The sequence below is a fragment of the Lethenteron reissneri genome, chromosome 25, assembly GCF_015708825.2.
Source record: "Lethenteron reissneri isolate LAM-NWPU_2019-01 chromosome 25, ASM1570882v1, whole genome shotgun sequence".
Taxonomy (NCBI): domain Eukaryota; kingdom Metazoa; phylum Chordata; class Hyperoartia; order Petromyzontiformes; family Petromyzontidae; genus Lethenteron; species Lethenteron reissneri.
The window spans coordinates 248,563-265,870 of NC_083803.1; the positions used below are offsets into that span (position 1 = coordinate 248,563).

At 41.9% G+C, this 17,308-nt stretch overlaps 1 protein-coding gene across 5 annotated transcripts in view; it reads left to right on the top strand.

The window, feature by feature from the left end:
- Positions 1 to 17,308, top strand: part of LOC133346950 (striatin-3-like) — a 103,628-nt gene that overhangs the window by 24,206 nt on the left and 62,114 nt on the right. For all 5 annotated transcript variants that reach the window (XM_061558784.1, XM_061558783.1, XM_061558782.1 and 2 more), the window contains exon 3: positions 13,322 to 13,395. In XM_061558784.1, coding sequence (XP_061414768.1) covers positions 13,322 to 13,395 — 74 coding nt within the window. The remainder of the gene's footprint in view (positions 1 to 13,321; positions 13,396 to 17,308) is intronic.

Consider the following 17,308-nt stretch of genomic DNA (forward strand, 5'->3'; position numbering starts at 1 on the left):
AGCATTGACTTGTACATCTACCCCAGTTAATCTCAGTTGTAGCCTTGGTTCAGGGGTCGCCAACCAAAATAACAAGAAGAGGCAATTTTTTTTCGAATTTGGTAAAAAACAAACTTTATTGTAAGAGCCGCAATACAAGTGGTGAATACAAGACGTTGGTCCTTAATAAATAACGTCACGAAGCAGCAGTCCTTAAAGAGGCGCTTGTGGCTCTGGAGCCGCAGGTTGTCGACCCTTGGACGACGAGTCCTTTGCATTCAGCACTACGGGGGGCCAGAAGATTATCGGTTTAACACGTAGGCTTTCGCGACCAATGTTATTCATAATCAACGATTTTTGGGTTTAGATCGCGTTTATTTATAAATGTGTCGTAACCCTCCACCACCCGACACGGCCAATCAGTAAAAATGTGTCACGTTGACAAAGACAATTAGTTCACTGCTTTAGCCCACCGGTGTGTTGAAGCAACAACATTTACAATTTGAGTACGACGTTTCGCTGGTAATTGCAACCAGCATCATCGGGCAATTCGCCAGAATGGTGAGGCTCTCCTGTGTCGTAACAATAGCCTCATTACTAATCTAGTATATAATTACAATCACTCCCCCCCTTGAATCTTTGCACCTGATGAGTTAATGAGTTAATGATGACGTCACCCTGCTGCTGCTCTATATAAGAACGGGAGACACAGGAGAGCCTCACCATTCTGGCGAATTGCCCGATGATGCTGGTTGCAATTACCAGCGAAACGTCGTACTCAAATTGTAAATGTTGTTGCTTCAACACACCGGTGGGCTAAAGCAGTGAACTATTTGTCTGTGTCAACGTGACACATTTTTACTGATTGGCCGTGTCGGGTGGTGGAGGGTTACGACACATTTATAAATAAACGCGATCTAAACCCAAAAATCGTTGATTATGAAAGATTATCGGTGTTCACGTAATGTCCCCATACCAAGTATTTGCGTAGCACAAACTACTCTGTGAAGACCGATGGTGTTAAAAGTCCAGCGCCATCAGACCATGTATAAAGAGGGTTGTACTATTTGCATTATTGGTGATGATAGCAAATCCAGACAAAATAATAGTTATGCTGTTATGAAATTTATGAAATGTCGAGCAAGCTGTTTCCATTAGTGACTGCTGTCAGCGATGTGTTCATTAGCTGTCTTAGATAATGAGGGTTATCAGCACTGTGGGGCTTAAAACTAACAGTGTACAAGGCCCTTTGGGAGTTGGCACAGAGCAGTGGCAGTTAATCCCTCTGTGTGAAATGTTTACCAAATGGCAATGATTTTGATGGACATGGTGAGATTGACCATTTTCCACACAATGGGTTAAAATACATTATTTGTAATTAATCACAACAGTGTACAGTTTGCACAAAGAACGTATGCAAGATTTTTAAGGCACTTCTAATGAGGAGATCTTACCAAAGTGATGATTAAATGATACATGTGTTTTGTATTAATTTGTCTTAAATATTATTCTCAATGTTTTAATTTTCAGAAACTACAGTACCACGATTTCACACGTTTGCCCGTTACGGAAGCTGCCTCCCGTGACACTTACACCCACCCATGTCATCGTTTTTATTTTATTTTTGGGGCCCTCTCCCCAGATATGTATTTACTTCCATACTGGGAGAGGTTTAAAGTCGAGAGCTCTGAGAAAGTCCAATATTTCGATCAGCGTTGGATGTGCCAAGGCCCACTGCTCACTGTCGGCAGTACTGTTGGTTACGGGTGCCTTTGGGCCTACTGGCACAGTAGGCCCAAAGGCAGGGCTCACAGGCCCATGTTCCTCAGCATAAGCACATGGGTTCCTGTGCTGATTGTGGGGTGCTGTTGAGGATGTCCTACGCCCAGGTGCGCGGTGTTTGGTGTTGTTGGCCACGTCAGGCAGGTTTATATCCTCTGTCTTGAAGGTGAGAAGACACTGGGAAAGTGAAGTGTATCTGTGCATGACTGGTTAAGGTGGATGCCAAGTCGGCTGCAGGTGCAGCCTCAACTAGCACTAAAAATGCATGAAAATAGTCATCCCGTGGTGGGAATGAGCCGAAAGTGTAAAAACAACAGTTATGGGAGCATCCTAAAGGGTCACCAGGACCCATCACCACTGAATCGCTGCAGAGGACATCTGTGAGTGCTTGCCATGTCGGCGGGAGCCTCCAGTGTCCCCCCAACAACAACTGACATTCGCCACGAAGTGGCGGTGATATCACCATGGTGCTTGTGCCAGGCTATGTGCACGCTAAGGCGTCCCCCCATGCATACCGTCAGCAACGGCCGCAATGGAGTGGCCCTACTTGCAGCAGGCCAACCCTCAGCCACCATTAAATGAAAATATGGTGTCTAAAAAGATCCTGAAGGCATATTTTAAACGAGAAGCACGTTCTCATTGCATGTGATATAGCCTGTCACAGTGTAAGTATCCATTGCAGAGGCAGCGTCAATAAATAACTACTTTTGTTTGGATGCTGAATGAGCATGGCTTTGTATGTAAGCTTTCCTTTCTGTAATGCTGCCATCAAAATGGAACATGTACTTTAATGGGGCTTATAAACCAACAAGCACTCTTGCGGATCCTCTTACTGGAATTGTCAAGTGTCTTAGTGGACAATACTGCTAGTATGAGCATGAGCAGTTGTCATACTCTGTAGCCTGATGAGATGATTAGTGTTACAGCAAAGGATGGATTTTAAGTTAAGAGTACATGTTTTTTTATAGAGAGTACCTGTTTTCATAGCAATAGGTTAACCGCCATTTACTTTACATACCTTTTAAATCATCTTTTTGTAATACATTAAACTCTGAATAAAATTCTCGAGCATCCAGAGAAGACTATACCAGCCCCCCCTCACCACTCGCCGGACCTGTTATCTTGTGACTTCCATGATGTTTCCTCAATCGAAGAATCACTTGTGAGAAAGCAATTTGCTAGTGACAGTGATGTGTGCCGTATACGAGTGGATTGAGAAGCAAAATAAAGAGTGCTTCCTGGTCGGGATTAAAGCCTTTCGAATGTCGATTGACTAAACGCATTGCCCGTCAGGGGTGCTGTGTAGATAAATAACACAATTTCACGTAGGTCAATGCTTTTAATCACTGTTCGTGCAATAATGTGTGCTGTACTATTCTAGCCTTGACAAATGCCTGGCATGCTAATACACTTATCAATAATTGGCCAATATTAAGTAATACATAGGTTTGTAATATTGTCTTCATTTGGGTATTTTTTGCTTGATCTAAATGCATTATATTTATATTAAATGGAATTTAAAAGCAGATTTTTCACACCTTATATGTAATTGAAGGTTGTTTAGATTAGGCCGTATTGTCAAGTAAATTTGTGGATTGTTTATGTTTATGTAGCTATGAAATTCGTTTATAGAACATCAAACATATATTTACCACTTGGCCTGTGGCTGCATCTGTGGCACTGAAAGTTTTAAACCGAACTTTGTATTTTACCAGGTACTGCCCACTGAGCTGTATAGCTTTTTTTCAGTTATGACCTGGCCATGAATGATAGCGCAACCATGTGGCTTTGTTTAGTTTGTCCTTCCCCCGCACCTCCGATTGGCACAGTTGGCTATGTACGGTAATACAGAAATTCGACATGTATGTTGAACTAATTTCGCACTGTACGTGACCAACCATGCTAAGCGAGGTGCGTACGTAGGATTACAAACTGATCACAAAAGTAATTCCATACATCACGTGGAAAAACCGGAAGACCCGGAAAAATTCCACACGACCAGGCGAGGGAGTTAACATTTTGCCAACGCAGCGAGATGTGGTGGGTGGGAACAATTGGTGTGGGTGGCTTCATGATGACAAGAAATTAACGTAGAATAATATAATAATAACACATTTATGTTATGTATTTCCACTATACATTGAATATACAGTGATTAAATACTGTATAAAGTAAGCCTAAAACAGTTTAATACAAACAATGCATCCACTATTCATGTGATTTATTCAAAACGTCCGAGAGAGAAAGTCCAGTTGCGGTTAAGTGTTTCAGGATTACATTTTTTTGTTAATGTGTGCTTGTTTAAAGCCAGCCCTGCACAGGAAAATCAACTTTCAGGTGCTTTGTAATAATTTTAATAAGACATTGCCCATGACTGGGCCTCATGGTCCAGTTTATGTTATGCATTATATGTCTAAAAGAGCCCCAGTGGCTAGCTGTTGTACAGTTATCGCTGCTGTAATGTTTACTTTTATAATTAATGTTCACTTGATCTCGACAATAAGGGTGTTTTTAATGACAGTGGGAGATACTTAAAGCAGTTCTGGCCACTCGCCGATTACTATTCGAGAGTCGCTGTGGAAACGTAAATATGCGTTGTGATTAACATGGACATACAGGTGACTTAAAGAAACTCACCATGCCGCTGGCCCCAGTGAATGACAGATCAACTTTCCGTTGGGTCATTCTCACTTGGCAGTCACGTGGCTGCCCATTAATAATACAGAACACATTCATGCGACTCTTCCAAGGGTGTTATTTCCAAAAGTCATCCACATGCCCTTGTTTGCTTCTCTGGTTTCTGCATCAAAATGGTGCGGTTGAACTGGTTTGAGAAAAGGGGCATTCAAACTCTGTGTTCATCTGATGGGGCCGCCTCATTGTTATTGAGTTGTTTTTGTGCCAATTGGAATCTTAAAATGTTTTACGATGTATCCATATTAAATTGCTAAAGTCGCAGTACTGCGATTGCTTGCTCATGCTACTGTTGTCGGCCAGGCCTCGACTTGGAGCGGTCTCTGGAGTCCTTTGGCCTATTCTTCCACTCGACTTGAGATATGGGATGTAAAAACAAGCTATTAAAAGGTTTTAATGTATGCAATGTAAACGTTCTAATAGCTTGGGATTTTTGTTCGCCTAAATAAAAGAGTTTAAATGAGAACGTATATTATTCAATATATTTCAATGAAAGGTCAAATAATGAATATTTTTGCCACCAATCTGTTGGCCAAACCACGTTGTACTGTACCAATGTTATCATATGTAGTTTAACACGTAGGCTTTCGCGACCAATATTATTCATAATAAACGTTTTTGGGTTCGATCACGTTATTTATATATGTGTCGTAGCCCTCCACCACCCGACACGGCCAATCAGTAAAAAAGTGTCATGTTGACAAAAACAAATAGTTCACTGCTTTAGCCCACCGGTGTGTTGAAAAGTGAATCCACAACATTTACAATTTTTGAGTACGACGTTTCGCTGGTAATTACATCCAGCATCGGGAAATTTGGCAGAATGGCAAATTGGATGTAATGTGATTGCACTGCTCACATATTTTATTGACTTGTTATTTCATCATGGGCTATGTGACATTGTTTATGGAAAACTATTTTCTTATTAATTATTATAATGAGCCAAGAATATCTGTCCCGCACGTGACGTCACTCCACGTCGACCAGCCCCCCTCATTAATAATCATGAACAGGTTACGTCCTCCACATGGACCACCCCCCCCCCTAATTAATAATTATGAGCGGGTGACGTCACTCCACATCGAACAGCCCCCCTCATTAATAATCATTAACATGTGACATCCTCCAAATGGACACCCCCGTCCTTAATAATAATTATCGGGTGACGTCACTCCACATGGGGAGGGCGAGGCGCCTCCTCCCCCCTCCTGAGCGTCAACTTATAACCCTCACTACAAAGGCGGAACCCTCACGTCACGCGATCTCCGTAACGCTGTTGAGACGTAGAAGTAAAAAGGACGTCATGATGAACAAGGGATTATAACCTTTAAATGAAATAAGTCTGTCACCGCGGCCTTACCAATTGCACACGAATTGATGCAATTAATATCACGTCGTGGTCTGCTTTTCGCTTGCAAGTTTCAGATTTACTGCAATACACCCGTCCTTGGATGGGAAAAAGGCTAGTTTGTGAAATAATGCTGAAAGGTCAGATTCTAAGAAAGAATGCCACCGGTTAAAATGTGGTCTTGGTTCCACCCATAGCTCTAAGGTGAGCGGTGCTGCATGCTGCATGAATGGCTCTTTCATAACTAGCCACCCAGCCTCATTTAAAACTTTGTACGACTTTCCTAACAAATTTGCCACGTTATGTTTTTTGGGGAGTCTGCTTTCCTCCGTCTGCATTCTCTGCATTTTTGTTAAACCACCCTTTATAGTGCCTTGCTATGCACGCCTTAAGGGTGCTCGTGCGCACGCGTCATAATGTGCGTGGGTGCGAGTAAATGAACGGACTGCATTTGCATGAGCCTGGAACGCTCATGAGGGTCGATCTCAGAGGAAGATGCAACTCAAATCAAACGGCTCTCAACTTATACCAACATGAGATTGAAGCATTAAGTGTAAAGACCCATATCTTAAAGAGAGCATTTCCACCTATAACATCTGGAAATTTACCATCATTGGTGCAGGGAGAGATGCAGACATCCTCGCTAGGGACACTGACAAAACTGGTCCAGAGTTTGCCTGCATTGAACAAAGCAGCTGAAATTATGCTTTCCCAGAAGGCCTTGTGGTTAACATGAAGTGTACACTCCCAGAAGGCCTTGTGGTTGATCCGTATTGTAAAACATACTTGTCGCTTTAAAGCTGAAGTCACGTTTATTTATTTTGTGACAAAATAATTAGTTTTTAGGGTCTCATCTTCCTTTACTTGCCGTTATGTTTCTAGCGATGCCTCCACTCTTGTTCAATTAAAAGGCCATAGTCAGTGAGCATTAGTGGGTGCTCACCTTTGTTGGCAGCCCTAAGTGATTGGTGGGAATGTCACATTCCTGTGGTGGAAGCCACTCTCCGCAGCAGCACCACTGTTGGATTTTCACAATTTTAATGATCTAACAGGATGATGGTATGAGCCTCCTGTTTTTTTGGATTTTAATTATACACCTTCCAATTGTGAGTCATGCCACTGAGCTACAGTGTCACATCCTCCACAGCAACTTTTAAAGTAAATGTATGGGAAGCAATACAATGTAAAACAGAAAATGTTTTTCTATCTACGTGACTTTACCGAAAGAACCAAAGAGTATGGATTCCTGCAGTCACGAAAGCTTCAAATCAAGATTGAATGTAGAACAGGGTTGTGTGCAAATGCCTAGAACACTGACATTTTGGACACAATAGTTGTGCTTTTTTATTAATAAACCCAGAACAAGGACATAATTGCAGAGGGAGATACAAATTACAAACATGTGTCGAACCCAGAACAATAAACGTTCTTAATTGGTCCATGGTTGATTTTCCACTCTTTGAAAGTAAAAACCCAAAGTGTACATCAAGGCAATAACTAGACTGGAAGAGGCCAGTGTTTTTGCATATTCACTGGATGTTAGTCCCACTTGAAGGAATGCCTTAGTCAAAGACAAATGAAAGATTCTTGGAGTTCAGCATTAATTCCTGAGCTAGGCTAAGGTTCAGGAAGGCCTAAGTCTCACTTTATGTGTGGAGTGCCCAGAGGAGGCCTGATGCCTACAAGGAAAGACAACTGACACACTACACCAATTTGCTTTATTGCTTTTTACATGGCTTCATTTAAACAACATTACCTGAGCCATTTATGGTAATTATACATTCCAATGGTAGCTGCTAATCTCCCCATTGGACAACCAGGATTTACTTTTGAAAATGAGTGTTCATTTTGTTGTTTTGACCCTGGAGGTATGATAAGCTGAGTTGATCATGCACCGGGATTAATTTATCAGTGTTTGGCAGTTGCTTAGATGTCAGGATGTAAGCTTCCAAATGTTTGCTTGCAAGCTGCTTCCTAGCTGGATATCACCATTACTAACTGGAAATTTAGAATCTTTTGAAAAAAATACACCACATCTATAAAGAAAGGGCACATATTAAAAAGTGAGAGCAGAGAATGAGTGGAATGGCCATGTGGGCGGTGGGTAAACAACCAGCTTGTTCTGGAATTGGTGGCTGTGCACAGTGAATCATGCTGCTTGTCCCACCCTTCATCTGTTGCCCATGGCGCCCTAATGAGTGCATTCAGTTACAATTGTTCACCCAGTTGTATTGGACCAATCTCTTACCTTGGCGGGATAATTTCATCATAGCATACTGAAAAGCCCTCGCACAAATAGAAAAATGGGTCCAGTATTAATGGGGTTCCCATTCAGCTTTTGCATTCTTGGGAAGATAATTTAGTTTTTGGGTTTTAAGTCTGACCAATTGATCCCTCTTGTGCCACAATGTCATGTTATTTACCATGCAAGGTTATAAACAGGCTTGATAGGCACCACTCATTATAATTAGTTCAACATCTGTGTTTTGTGCATTTACAAAGTTATTCCAACATTGACTTGCACACCTTGGGATTAGAAATGCACTTCCACCTCTTGTTACAACCTGGATCCTTTTGGGTATATCAGCTTGGAATGGGACATGCCAACAAGTGAATGTCACATTCTTTCAGAATTGCACGACAAAAAGGATGCAGGATAATTTTCTGGTGTTACTTGTAAGTCTGATGAGACCTTAGGGACAAACTTGGGAAAAGTCCTCAAAACAGATTTCTCATTAGTCTTAACTGTAAATGGTGGATGTGCCACTACCCGGCTTCGTCCGAAACTTGGATTCTTGTCTTGGATTAATACACGGCCTACGTGGAGGGTGCGTGGGGGGATGTGTGACGTCAGCAGGCACACTGCTTAACGCTGCCGCATGTGGGTGACATCACAGATGTGACGTCCATTATTGCGCCCCCCCCTCACCAAAATATAAAAGTCATTTTTTATACCTGCATTGTGTACAGTCTGGAAGCTACCCACATACCAAATTTCAAGTTTGTTGCATGTTGGGAAGTCTGCGCAACATTTCGAACAGACACACATATTCACAAATTTCCCTTTTATATATATAGATGTTTTCAACCAATATATGCATGTTTATACAAGTGGGAGGAAATCCATGCATGTGTAAGGGATCTGCGAGCCACCCTTACCATGCAGACATGAAATCTCCGCACTCAGTATAACACGCACCAATCACACGTACAGGAATATACTAGACGGGAGACGGGGGTCAAGGATTAAAGGGCACTGACGTCACCAGGCGTGCGAGAGACGAGGATGTGTATTGGGAACGAGGGCAGAGATAGAGGGTTTTAAAGGGGCTGTGAGACACGTGTTCGAGGTTGGTTTTGGAATGTGTGTGGCTGTGGGTTAAAGAATAACCAGTCTCCGACTCCTCTTCACATGTGAGGGAGCAGCACTCTCCCATACAGATGGAAACAAATTGTAATTAGTCCACTTGCTGCACTGCCTTCTTGCAAGTCAGGGTATGGTACCTCAAAGCTTACGGGAAGGGAGTTTAACTACATTTGTTCTGTCCACCGACCCTCTCCTCCACAGTGCTGGATTACAGCCATGTGCCATCACCACCTGACACAAATGCCTGCCGCCTTGCCGAGGTTATGGCTCGATGGAATACCAGCTATTGGTCAGCATTCAATTTGATAAAGTGGCCAATGGTTCGAAAAGAGGTCTGCATAGGGAATTTAGCAGCAAATGACTTGGCATTCAGTGCATGAGCTACATTTAGTGCATGAGCTACTTTCTCATTTAATATAAGCTTGAAGCACGAATAAAAACTACATTTGTATACAACGGTCACTGACACTCTCCAGATTTAGACAATAAAACACTATTCCAGTGGCCAGCTCTCAGGGAACTTGGCTAATTAATAAAATGTTACATATGCATCAATTTGATAATAAGTTTAGGTGTAGGGGAACCCCCTCATAGAGAGTGAGTGAACTACAGGCTCTAGTCGCAAGTCCTCCAGGGTAATTTAAAATGGGGGAGCACTGTTCAGAATGTCACTCTGTTTTGTGACAAAAGTGCTCTGTCATCAAGATGAACCAGGGCTAACTAGCGTACATCTTGGCTGGTTATGTGGCAACGACCCATTGAACATACAAATTTGGGCGGTCTGTTATAAAAATGGGCAAGCTGATTTAGGCAACTATTGGTGGGATGATGACACTTTGGCAAATAGTTTAACGTTTCATGTTATGAAATTAAAGCTTTATGTTTACAATACATTGTTTTTAGTTATGAATGCCAAAGTTAATGATAATTTATTTTTAACCTTACCATTGCTCAGGACAACTGCTTTAAGTCCCATGATATCAAGATTTTCTCCAAGCCATGCACATTAACAGTATATAGAGTAAATGTGACCAAGAGGATAAGTATGCCCAAGTGGTAGTAACTACGCGTGCATGGCACTAGTTAAGGGGCCACTCGATCTCTTGGCGTGCAGAATGAGCGGTTTCCGGGGACGTTGGCTTAGGGCAGGGGTCGGCAACCAAAATAACAAGAAGAGCCATTTCTTTCCAATTCGGTACAAAATTCAGTATTTCAAGAGCCGCAATGCATCTGAGAACATACTGTACATACGTACATATCGTCAAGAAGCAGCCCGTAAAGAGCCGCATGCGGCTCCGGAGCCGTAGGTTGCCGACCCCTGGCTTAGGGTTTTGGAATTAAATGCCACCTCGGCGCCACGTTGGGGTCATTAGTCTGGGTTGTAGCAGACGCCGTCACCCGCCGAGAGAGGGCATTCACTGGTGAGCGACAGAGATGTAACTCGACCCTGCCGCCTGGCATGTTCCTACTGACAAACTGGTGTTGTATCAACGTTCACAAGTGTGAATCTGCGTGGCATATTACGTCAGCCTGGGATATGCCAAAGTGCAATAGACACAGATTCGACGTACAAAGCATCTATATGTTGGACACAGGGAGAATGTGAATTAGGGGCATTTATTTGATTAGGAAAAGGGAGCCTTAATATCTTTACTTGAGTAATTGCCAGAATGGACTCTTTCTCACCCTTTCTACTAACTCACTCTGTTGTTGTCGTTGTTGTATCCTCAAATCTTGTAAGTCAATTTTAACCCACTTCCCATCGTGGTATCGACTGCAAACTTGGTATATTTATGTCATACTGATGACAGTACTATATTCTATCGTAAAAAATATATTTTTGTACATTATTTTTTACATGTCATGTTTCGGCTTGGGTCTAATTGCCCACGGCCCCTTACATTATGCCCCACGCTTTTAATTTTTAGTCAGTTACAACAACAGTATATTAAACATATATAATGCAAAGTACAGTGGTACCTCGGTATACGTCGTTAATTAATTCCAGAAGATAGGACTTATACCGAAAATGACGTATACCAAAGAATTTTTCCCATAAGAAATAAAGGGAAAGGAAATAATCCGTTCCAGAGTAAGAAATTATATTTTATATGGCATATTACATTAATGGGGTTGTATAAAATAATGTAGACACTACTTATTACTAAAATGCATACATAACTTAAAATAAATTCATAAATAAATTAAAATAAAAATAAAATTTTACGTCACTTTACCTTGCTGAGAGGAGTTGATAGCCTACAAGGATGGTGGTGAGGAAGGGGAGGAGGAGGAGATGATATTTTTTGGAAGGAGAAGTTCCCTTCCATTAACTTCAGGAAGATACAATTCTGGGGTTTTTTTTCTTTTGTTTCCTGTCTTTTTTTTACTTGGACCTGGTTGAGGCTCACCAGGTTTGAGTTTTACTAAAAACCTGTCCATTGAAGTTTGTTTTTGCCTTCTAAGAATGTTCCTGAAGTGGGACATTGTCTGGTCATTCTACACAATACTGTTACAGCTTGTTAGAGCCGTAACAGTATTGTGTACGCGGGTACTGTACGCGGTGACTCATCCCGACCCATTCAAGTAGCAAGCGCGTCATATCCCAAGACATTTTTTCCTCGTCAAAACACGACGTATACCAAATTCGACGTATTCCAAAGCGGTCGTACACCGAAGTATGACTGTACTTGAACAGAAAAAAATTAACCCGTAAAAACAAAGTTTTTCACTATAAATCCTTTATATGCGTGGCGGCTAGAGTCCTCTCGTCCTCTGGCTTGAGATGGCTGCCACCTATGGGTCAGATGATTGTCTGCCACCATTAAGCAATTGGTAATTAAATATTTATTTATTTTCCCCTAAACAGTGTAAAATTATGGAAATTTCACGAAAATTAATTGTCACGCACAACGAGTCTGTGTGCAAAATGTCAGCTCGATTGGATCACGGGAAGTGGGTAAAAAAACGACCGAAAGATTTGCACGGTCGTAAGCGCGCAAGCAAGCAAGTGAACTTAATATGAAGGATTTAAAAAAGATTTTTAACTTTTTAGTACATTTCATAAAAGCGTGTTTTAATATATTTTTTAATATCTATTATTTTAAAGGACTAACAAGTACTCTTTGGGTCTTTCGGTCAGTGTTCAATACACAAACTTCATGGCCACTGTGTGCGTTCAACTGGAAAAAAATAATAAGGCCAAGTGCCACCACTGGCAACCGATTGCATACCATGGGATTGACACTGGCAGGCTGGCGTCTTAAGCTAGTGTTACTGCTTTAATTTGTTAATTGTAAAGTGTTTATTTTAAGGGTATTAACTTTTCCCCACATGGTGAAGCTCATTCGTGCATGGCATTTCCATCGTGAACAACTACAATTCAGCGAATATCAGGTAGAGTTGGTTGGATGACATGCAAAAGGATCCATCGTGTGGGCTATCCTCATGCTCAGCAATGTGGTGCCTTTAAGGGACAGTACTGCGAGTAGATACTTGACCTGTCTGTGCTGAGTGTTTTTCAAATGGGTGGCTTTTCTGAGGGTACTTCAGCTTCCTCTCGCAAGTGTAATGTGTCCAAAATTGACATAACCTTGACAATAAGAACCCTTCTGAAAACAAGTTTAAACTCGATACGGCCTTCCTGGATAATTATTAAAATTAGAATTGTCCTCGAAAATAGCAGTTTTCCTGTATGGTACGTGGAGTTTATAAAGTGTGTAGTCTCACAACTATACAGTAGTGGAGTGATGTTAGACTTTTGGTTGATTAGGCCATTGGGAATGGGCTAGAGTTGTGTATGTGAAGAAATATTCCAGTAAAAGAGGGAAAAAACACTGCCATACAATGACATAGGGTCAGGATCAAGGGAGAGAGAAAGTAAATTCTAAGCAAAACAGAAACAATGTTGTAGGTCTGGACTTCAAAACAGGGAGCTAGCCAGGAATTTATATATTCTGCAGGAGGGAGTTCTAGACAGTGTGGCAGCTGAGGAGATAGAGCGACCTATTGAGAGTGGATGCTCATTAGCAGAGGGCCCAGGGAGTAGAGTGGGATGCGATTATGCTGTGCACGGTGTCGAGGTGCTTTGTGGTGTTCGTGACTCGGTTGTGTTACACATAATCATCGGTGCATTTGAACTCTTCCCACAGAGCGAAGTACCACAAGCTAAAGTATGGCACGGAGCTCAACCAGGGTGACATGAAGCCTCCGACCTTTGATGCAGGTAATCAGTGTGTCATACTCAACCCACAGTAGTTCTCAATATGAGGCAAGGCTAGCTTAGGGGGACATACTTATGTTTTATTCTTCGGGATGTGGGTGTCACTGGCAATCTTACCATTTATTGCCCATAATTAAATTAACTTAGTAAATCTGTGATGTGGGCATCATCCATAATGATTGTCATCAAGCATGGCCAGTGGGTGCCTCACCTCCCTGTAAGGATTTTTGAAGGCCAGCTCCTTAAATGCATAGGTACTCTCTTGGTACAAAAGATTAGTTGATCGTTTGGTAGAGGACTATTGTTATTACTTGTGTACTTAGTTGCCCATTTTTTCTTCATTTGTTGAAAGTTTTTTTTGTGAACTGGAGCAGAGTTTCTATTAACTGGAGCAGAACAGACAGACACGTGTGGTTTTTAGTTGAAAAAAAATCATGGAACTTAAAATGCATATTCCTTAGGAATGCTTCTTTCAACTTACATAATAGTGGGCCGAGCTTTAGGTTTTAGGAGCAAGCAACATCTGGGGTTCTTGGATTCAGCAGGACTTGCATTCTTTGAGAGCACTTTATTGTTCCCAGTGAAAGGTTTCCCTGTATCAGAGCCGCTAACCTAGTGGTTCTGAACGTTTAGTGCACACACCCCCTGGCTGTGCAAGATGCCCTTTTTGGCGGTTCGAGACACGCCAGATTTTTTTAGAAGGTAAATGATCGAAAATACGAATTAAACACGGGCATGTAAGTACAACCACTTTGTTTCATCAAACCTATGTATTTATTAACATTTTCCATGTTTTTTACGATAGAGAACCAAATGGGTGCAGTGAAGGTTAAGTACCACTGCACTCACCCATGGGTTTTTATTTCTTGAAGGTGGCTGAGGGGGCATGTAATTCAGGGTCTAAAGTAAGTGTTTGCAACTGTACCTCTTTAGTAAATGTAAATTTGGGCATACACCACCATTGCATATCCACCACACTTTATCTCAAAATATTCACACCGTACTGCTTTCAAAAGGAAGATGCGACCCACACACCAAGTGTCCACTATACTTTAGATTGAGTTGGACTCTATATGGTAGTGGCTCCACATTTGCTGGGCACTGGAGGCTGTGATTTAGTTTGTTGGTCATGGAGGAGTTGTTTGACCATACTTCATCACACTGGTTGCAATGGGTTGGTAAAGGGGAGCACATTTTTTTCTCGTTTCTTGCAGAGTGCTCGACTGGTATGGGTGCTCCTATCCAGTATACGAGGACATGATTTATATATGTGTTCTGAAGAAGGGCCATTGTTCTGAAGAAGGGCCATTGCCCAAAACGTCACTTTATATTTTTCATTTGACGGCAGTGGTATTGATGAATGTGAGGTTTACAAATACAAAGTGTGCTTGTGCACCACTGCCAATGCAGTATCATCATATAATGAATGGGATATATGGCTTTGAAAAGTGTAAATGTTGATACATTCTCATCCAGCTGGGTGCCAAATTTTCTGAATTTAAAATATGCTGTTTAACATTCCAGTATCCAGCAATGGATATTGTCATCCTGTTCAAACACATTGACTTTTTCTACATTCGTTTGTGCTATAAACACTGAAAGTGCTATGGGTGGGGTGAAGGGTTCAGTTAAGGTTAGGGGTAGGGTTAGTTGGTATCTGGTTGAATTTTTTTTTAATACAGTGTATGTAGGGCTAATATCTGGGTGGCTATTATTGGATAATTTGATTATGATTAGAGGTAGGGCTTGTGTCTCAAGAGCTAGTGCAGTCGATCAAATAAGTCTGCTTCTTTGTCCGATTGCCATATAGTTTTCACAGAGCTTCTCTTTAAATAATGTGCACAAAATATCCTCTATGTTGCTGGAAGCATCAACGCAAGGTGGCAGTGGCATTGCCTTTGGTTACAATTACTTGGCATGCACGTTGCTGTATGGAATATGCACATTTCACATGTTTTAGTCCCGTGTCCTTAAATGGCCTGTTTGGAGAGACATGAAGAGGATGACTCATCGAGGCTGTAGTCAGCCATTCTCCCTTTTAGTGTATCACAGGTCCTGTGCCTCTTGTTGTAAATACATTGAATTGGCATCCACCGTTGCAGGCAGCTTCATACAGTAATGCTGTAAAGTTGCAGTACCTCACAACCAGGCGCTGTAAATAAATGTCCAGTGTTTGAAAGCGCTTGCATTTTTGTGTAGACTTCACTGCCATGGCATCCGCATGCTGTGGAAAATGTTGACCTTGACAATGTTACACAGGACCGACAATCCCTTAAAAAAACAGAGTTTAGTAAAGTGCAAAACTTTAATGTGCACCTGGTCAGAAAAAAATACTAGTTACTTGAATTTTCTCAAACGGTGGCAGGAAGAGCAAGCAAAAAATATCCACCTTGAGCAGTGGAAAAAGCAGCAGTGCTTTTGTTTACATTGCTATTTTGTCTGTTCATCGACACAGCACAGTCAGACAAAATGTACTGAAACACCCTGAAATGCAATTGAAAGGATAATGACAATAAATATTTTTCGATTTAAAGCTTTCGTGACTGCAGGGATTCATCTTCTTGGTTTTTTCGGTAAAGTCACGTAGAAGGGAAGTAATAAAATAATAAAAATAAAACATAATAAAATAATTCTCACGACGTTTCGGCTACAACGCAAGCAGCCGTCTTCAGGTGAAGAATGAGACAGTGCCAAGCTAGGAGCTTATATATAAGCTGAGTTGGAGGTGGAAGAAGAGCACCTTAACAAAAGATTGTGCATATCAAGAGGAATTTAGCATATTCATGGGTCTGAAATCCTACGGCCTTTCACTGGAAAAACCACCTCTGCAGTACTGAACTCTACTGACTTGGTATCGACAATCAAGGGGATTTCCCTGTCCCCAGACGACCTGCTTGTCAGTTTTAATGTGGTTTCCTTGTTCACCAAGGTTCCTGTGCCTGACACCATCGCAATCATTTAAGACTTGGTTCATCAAGGGCTGAATACTGGGGTACCCCCCCTGGTGAGACACTGCTTAACCAATACATACTTCACCTGGAATGGAACCTTCTACAAGCAAACTGAGGTCACCCCAATGGGCTCCCCCCTATCTCCGGTTGTAGCCAACATTTTCATGGAGAAATTTGAGACTGACGCCATCCAGACTGCCACTCTACACCCGACCTTATGGAAGAGGTACGTAGATGACACTTTTGTCATCTGGCCACATGGCCGGCCTGCTCTAGACCAATTTCTCAACCACATCAATTTCATACACCCAGCCATCAGATTTACCATGGAAGTCGAAAAAGATGGCAAGCTACCCTTTTTGGATGTCCTAATTAAAAGGAGACCTGATGGTTCAATGAGCCATTCTGTCTACAGGAAAGCCACCCATACGGATGCCTACCTAAAGCCGGATTCCCACCACCATCCATCCCAGAGGAACCCCCTCATCAAGACTCTATACCAGGGGTCGGCAACCTACGGCTCCGGAGCCGCATGCGGCTCTTTACGGGCTGTTTCTTGACGATATGTACATATGTACAGTATGTACTCAGATGCATTGCGGCTCTTGAAATACTGAATTTTGTACCGAATTGGAAAGAAATGGCTCTTCTTGTTATTTTGGTTGCCGACCCCTGCTCTATACCATAGAGCCCAATGCATCTCCGACCAGGAACACATTGCCAGTGAACTCAAACACGTACGCCAAGCTCTTAAGGCTAATGGTTACTCCGACTTCACAATCCGAAAAGCCATCACTCCAACCATCAAGAAGGATCCTGTTGAGGAGCCTTTCAAAACCATCACCTTACCCTACATTGCTGGGGTCACAAAAAAGATCTCCAAAATCCTGATTAAACACAAGATTCAGGTACGATTCAACACAGTACATAAAATCCGTGATCTGGTTCCGTCTGTAAAAGACGTG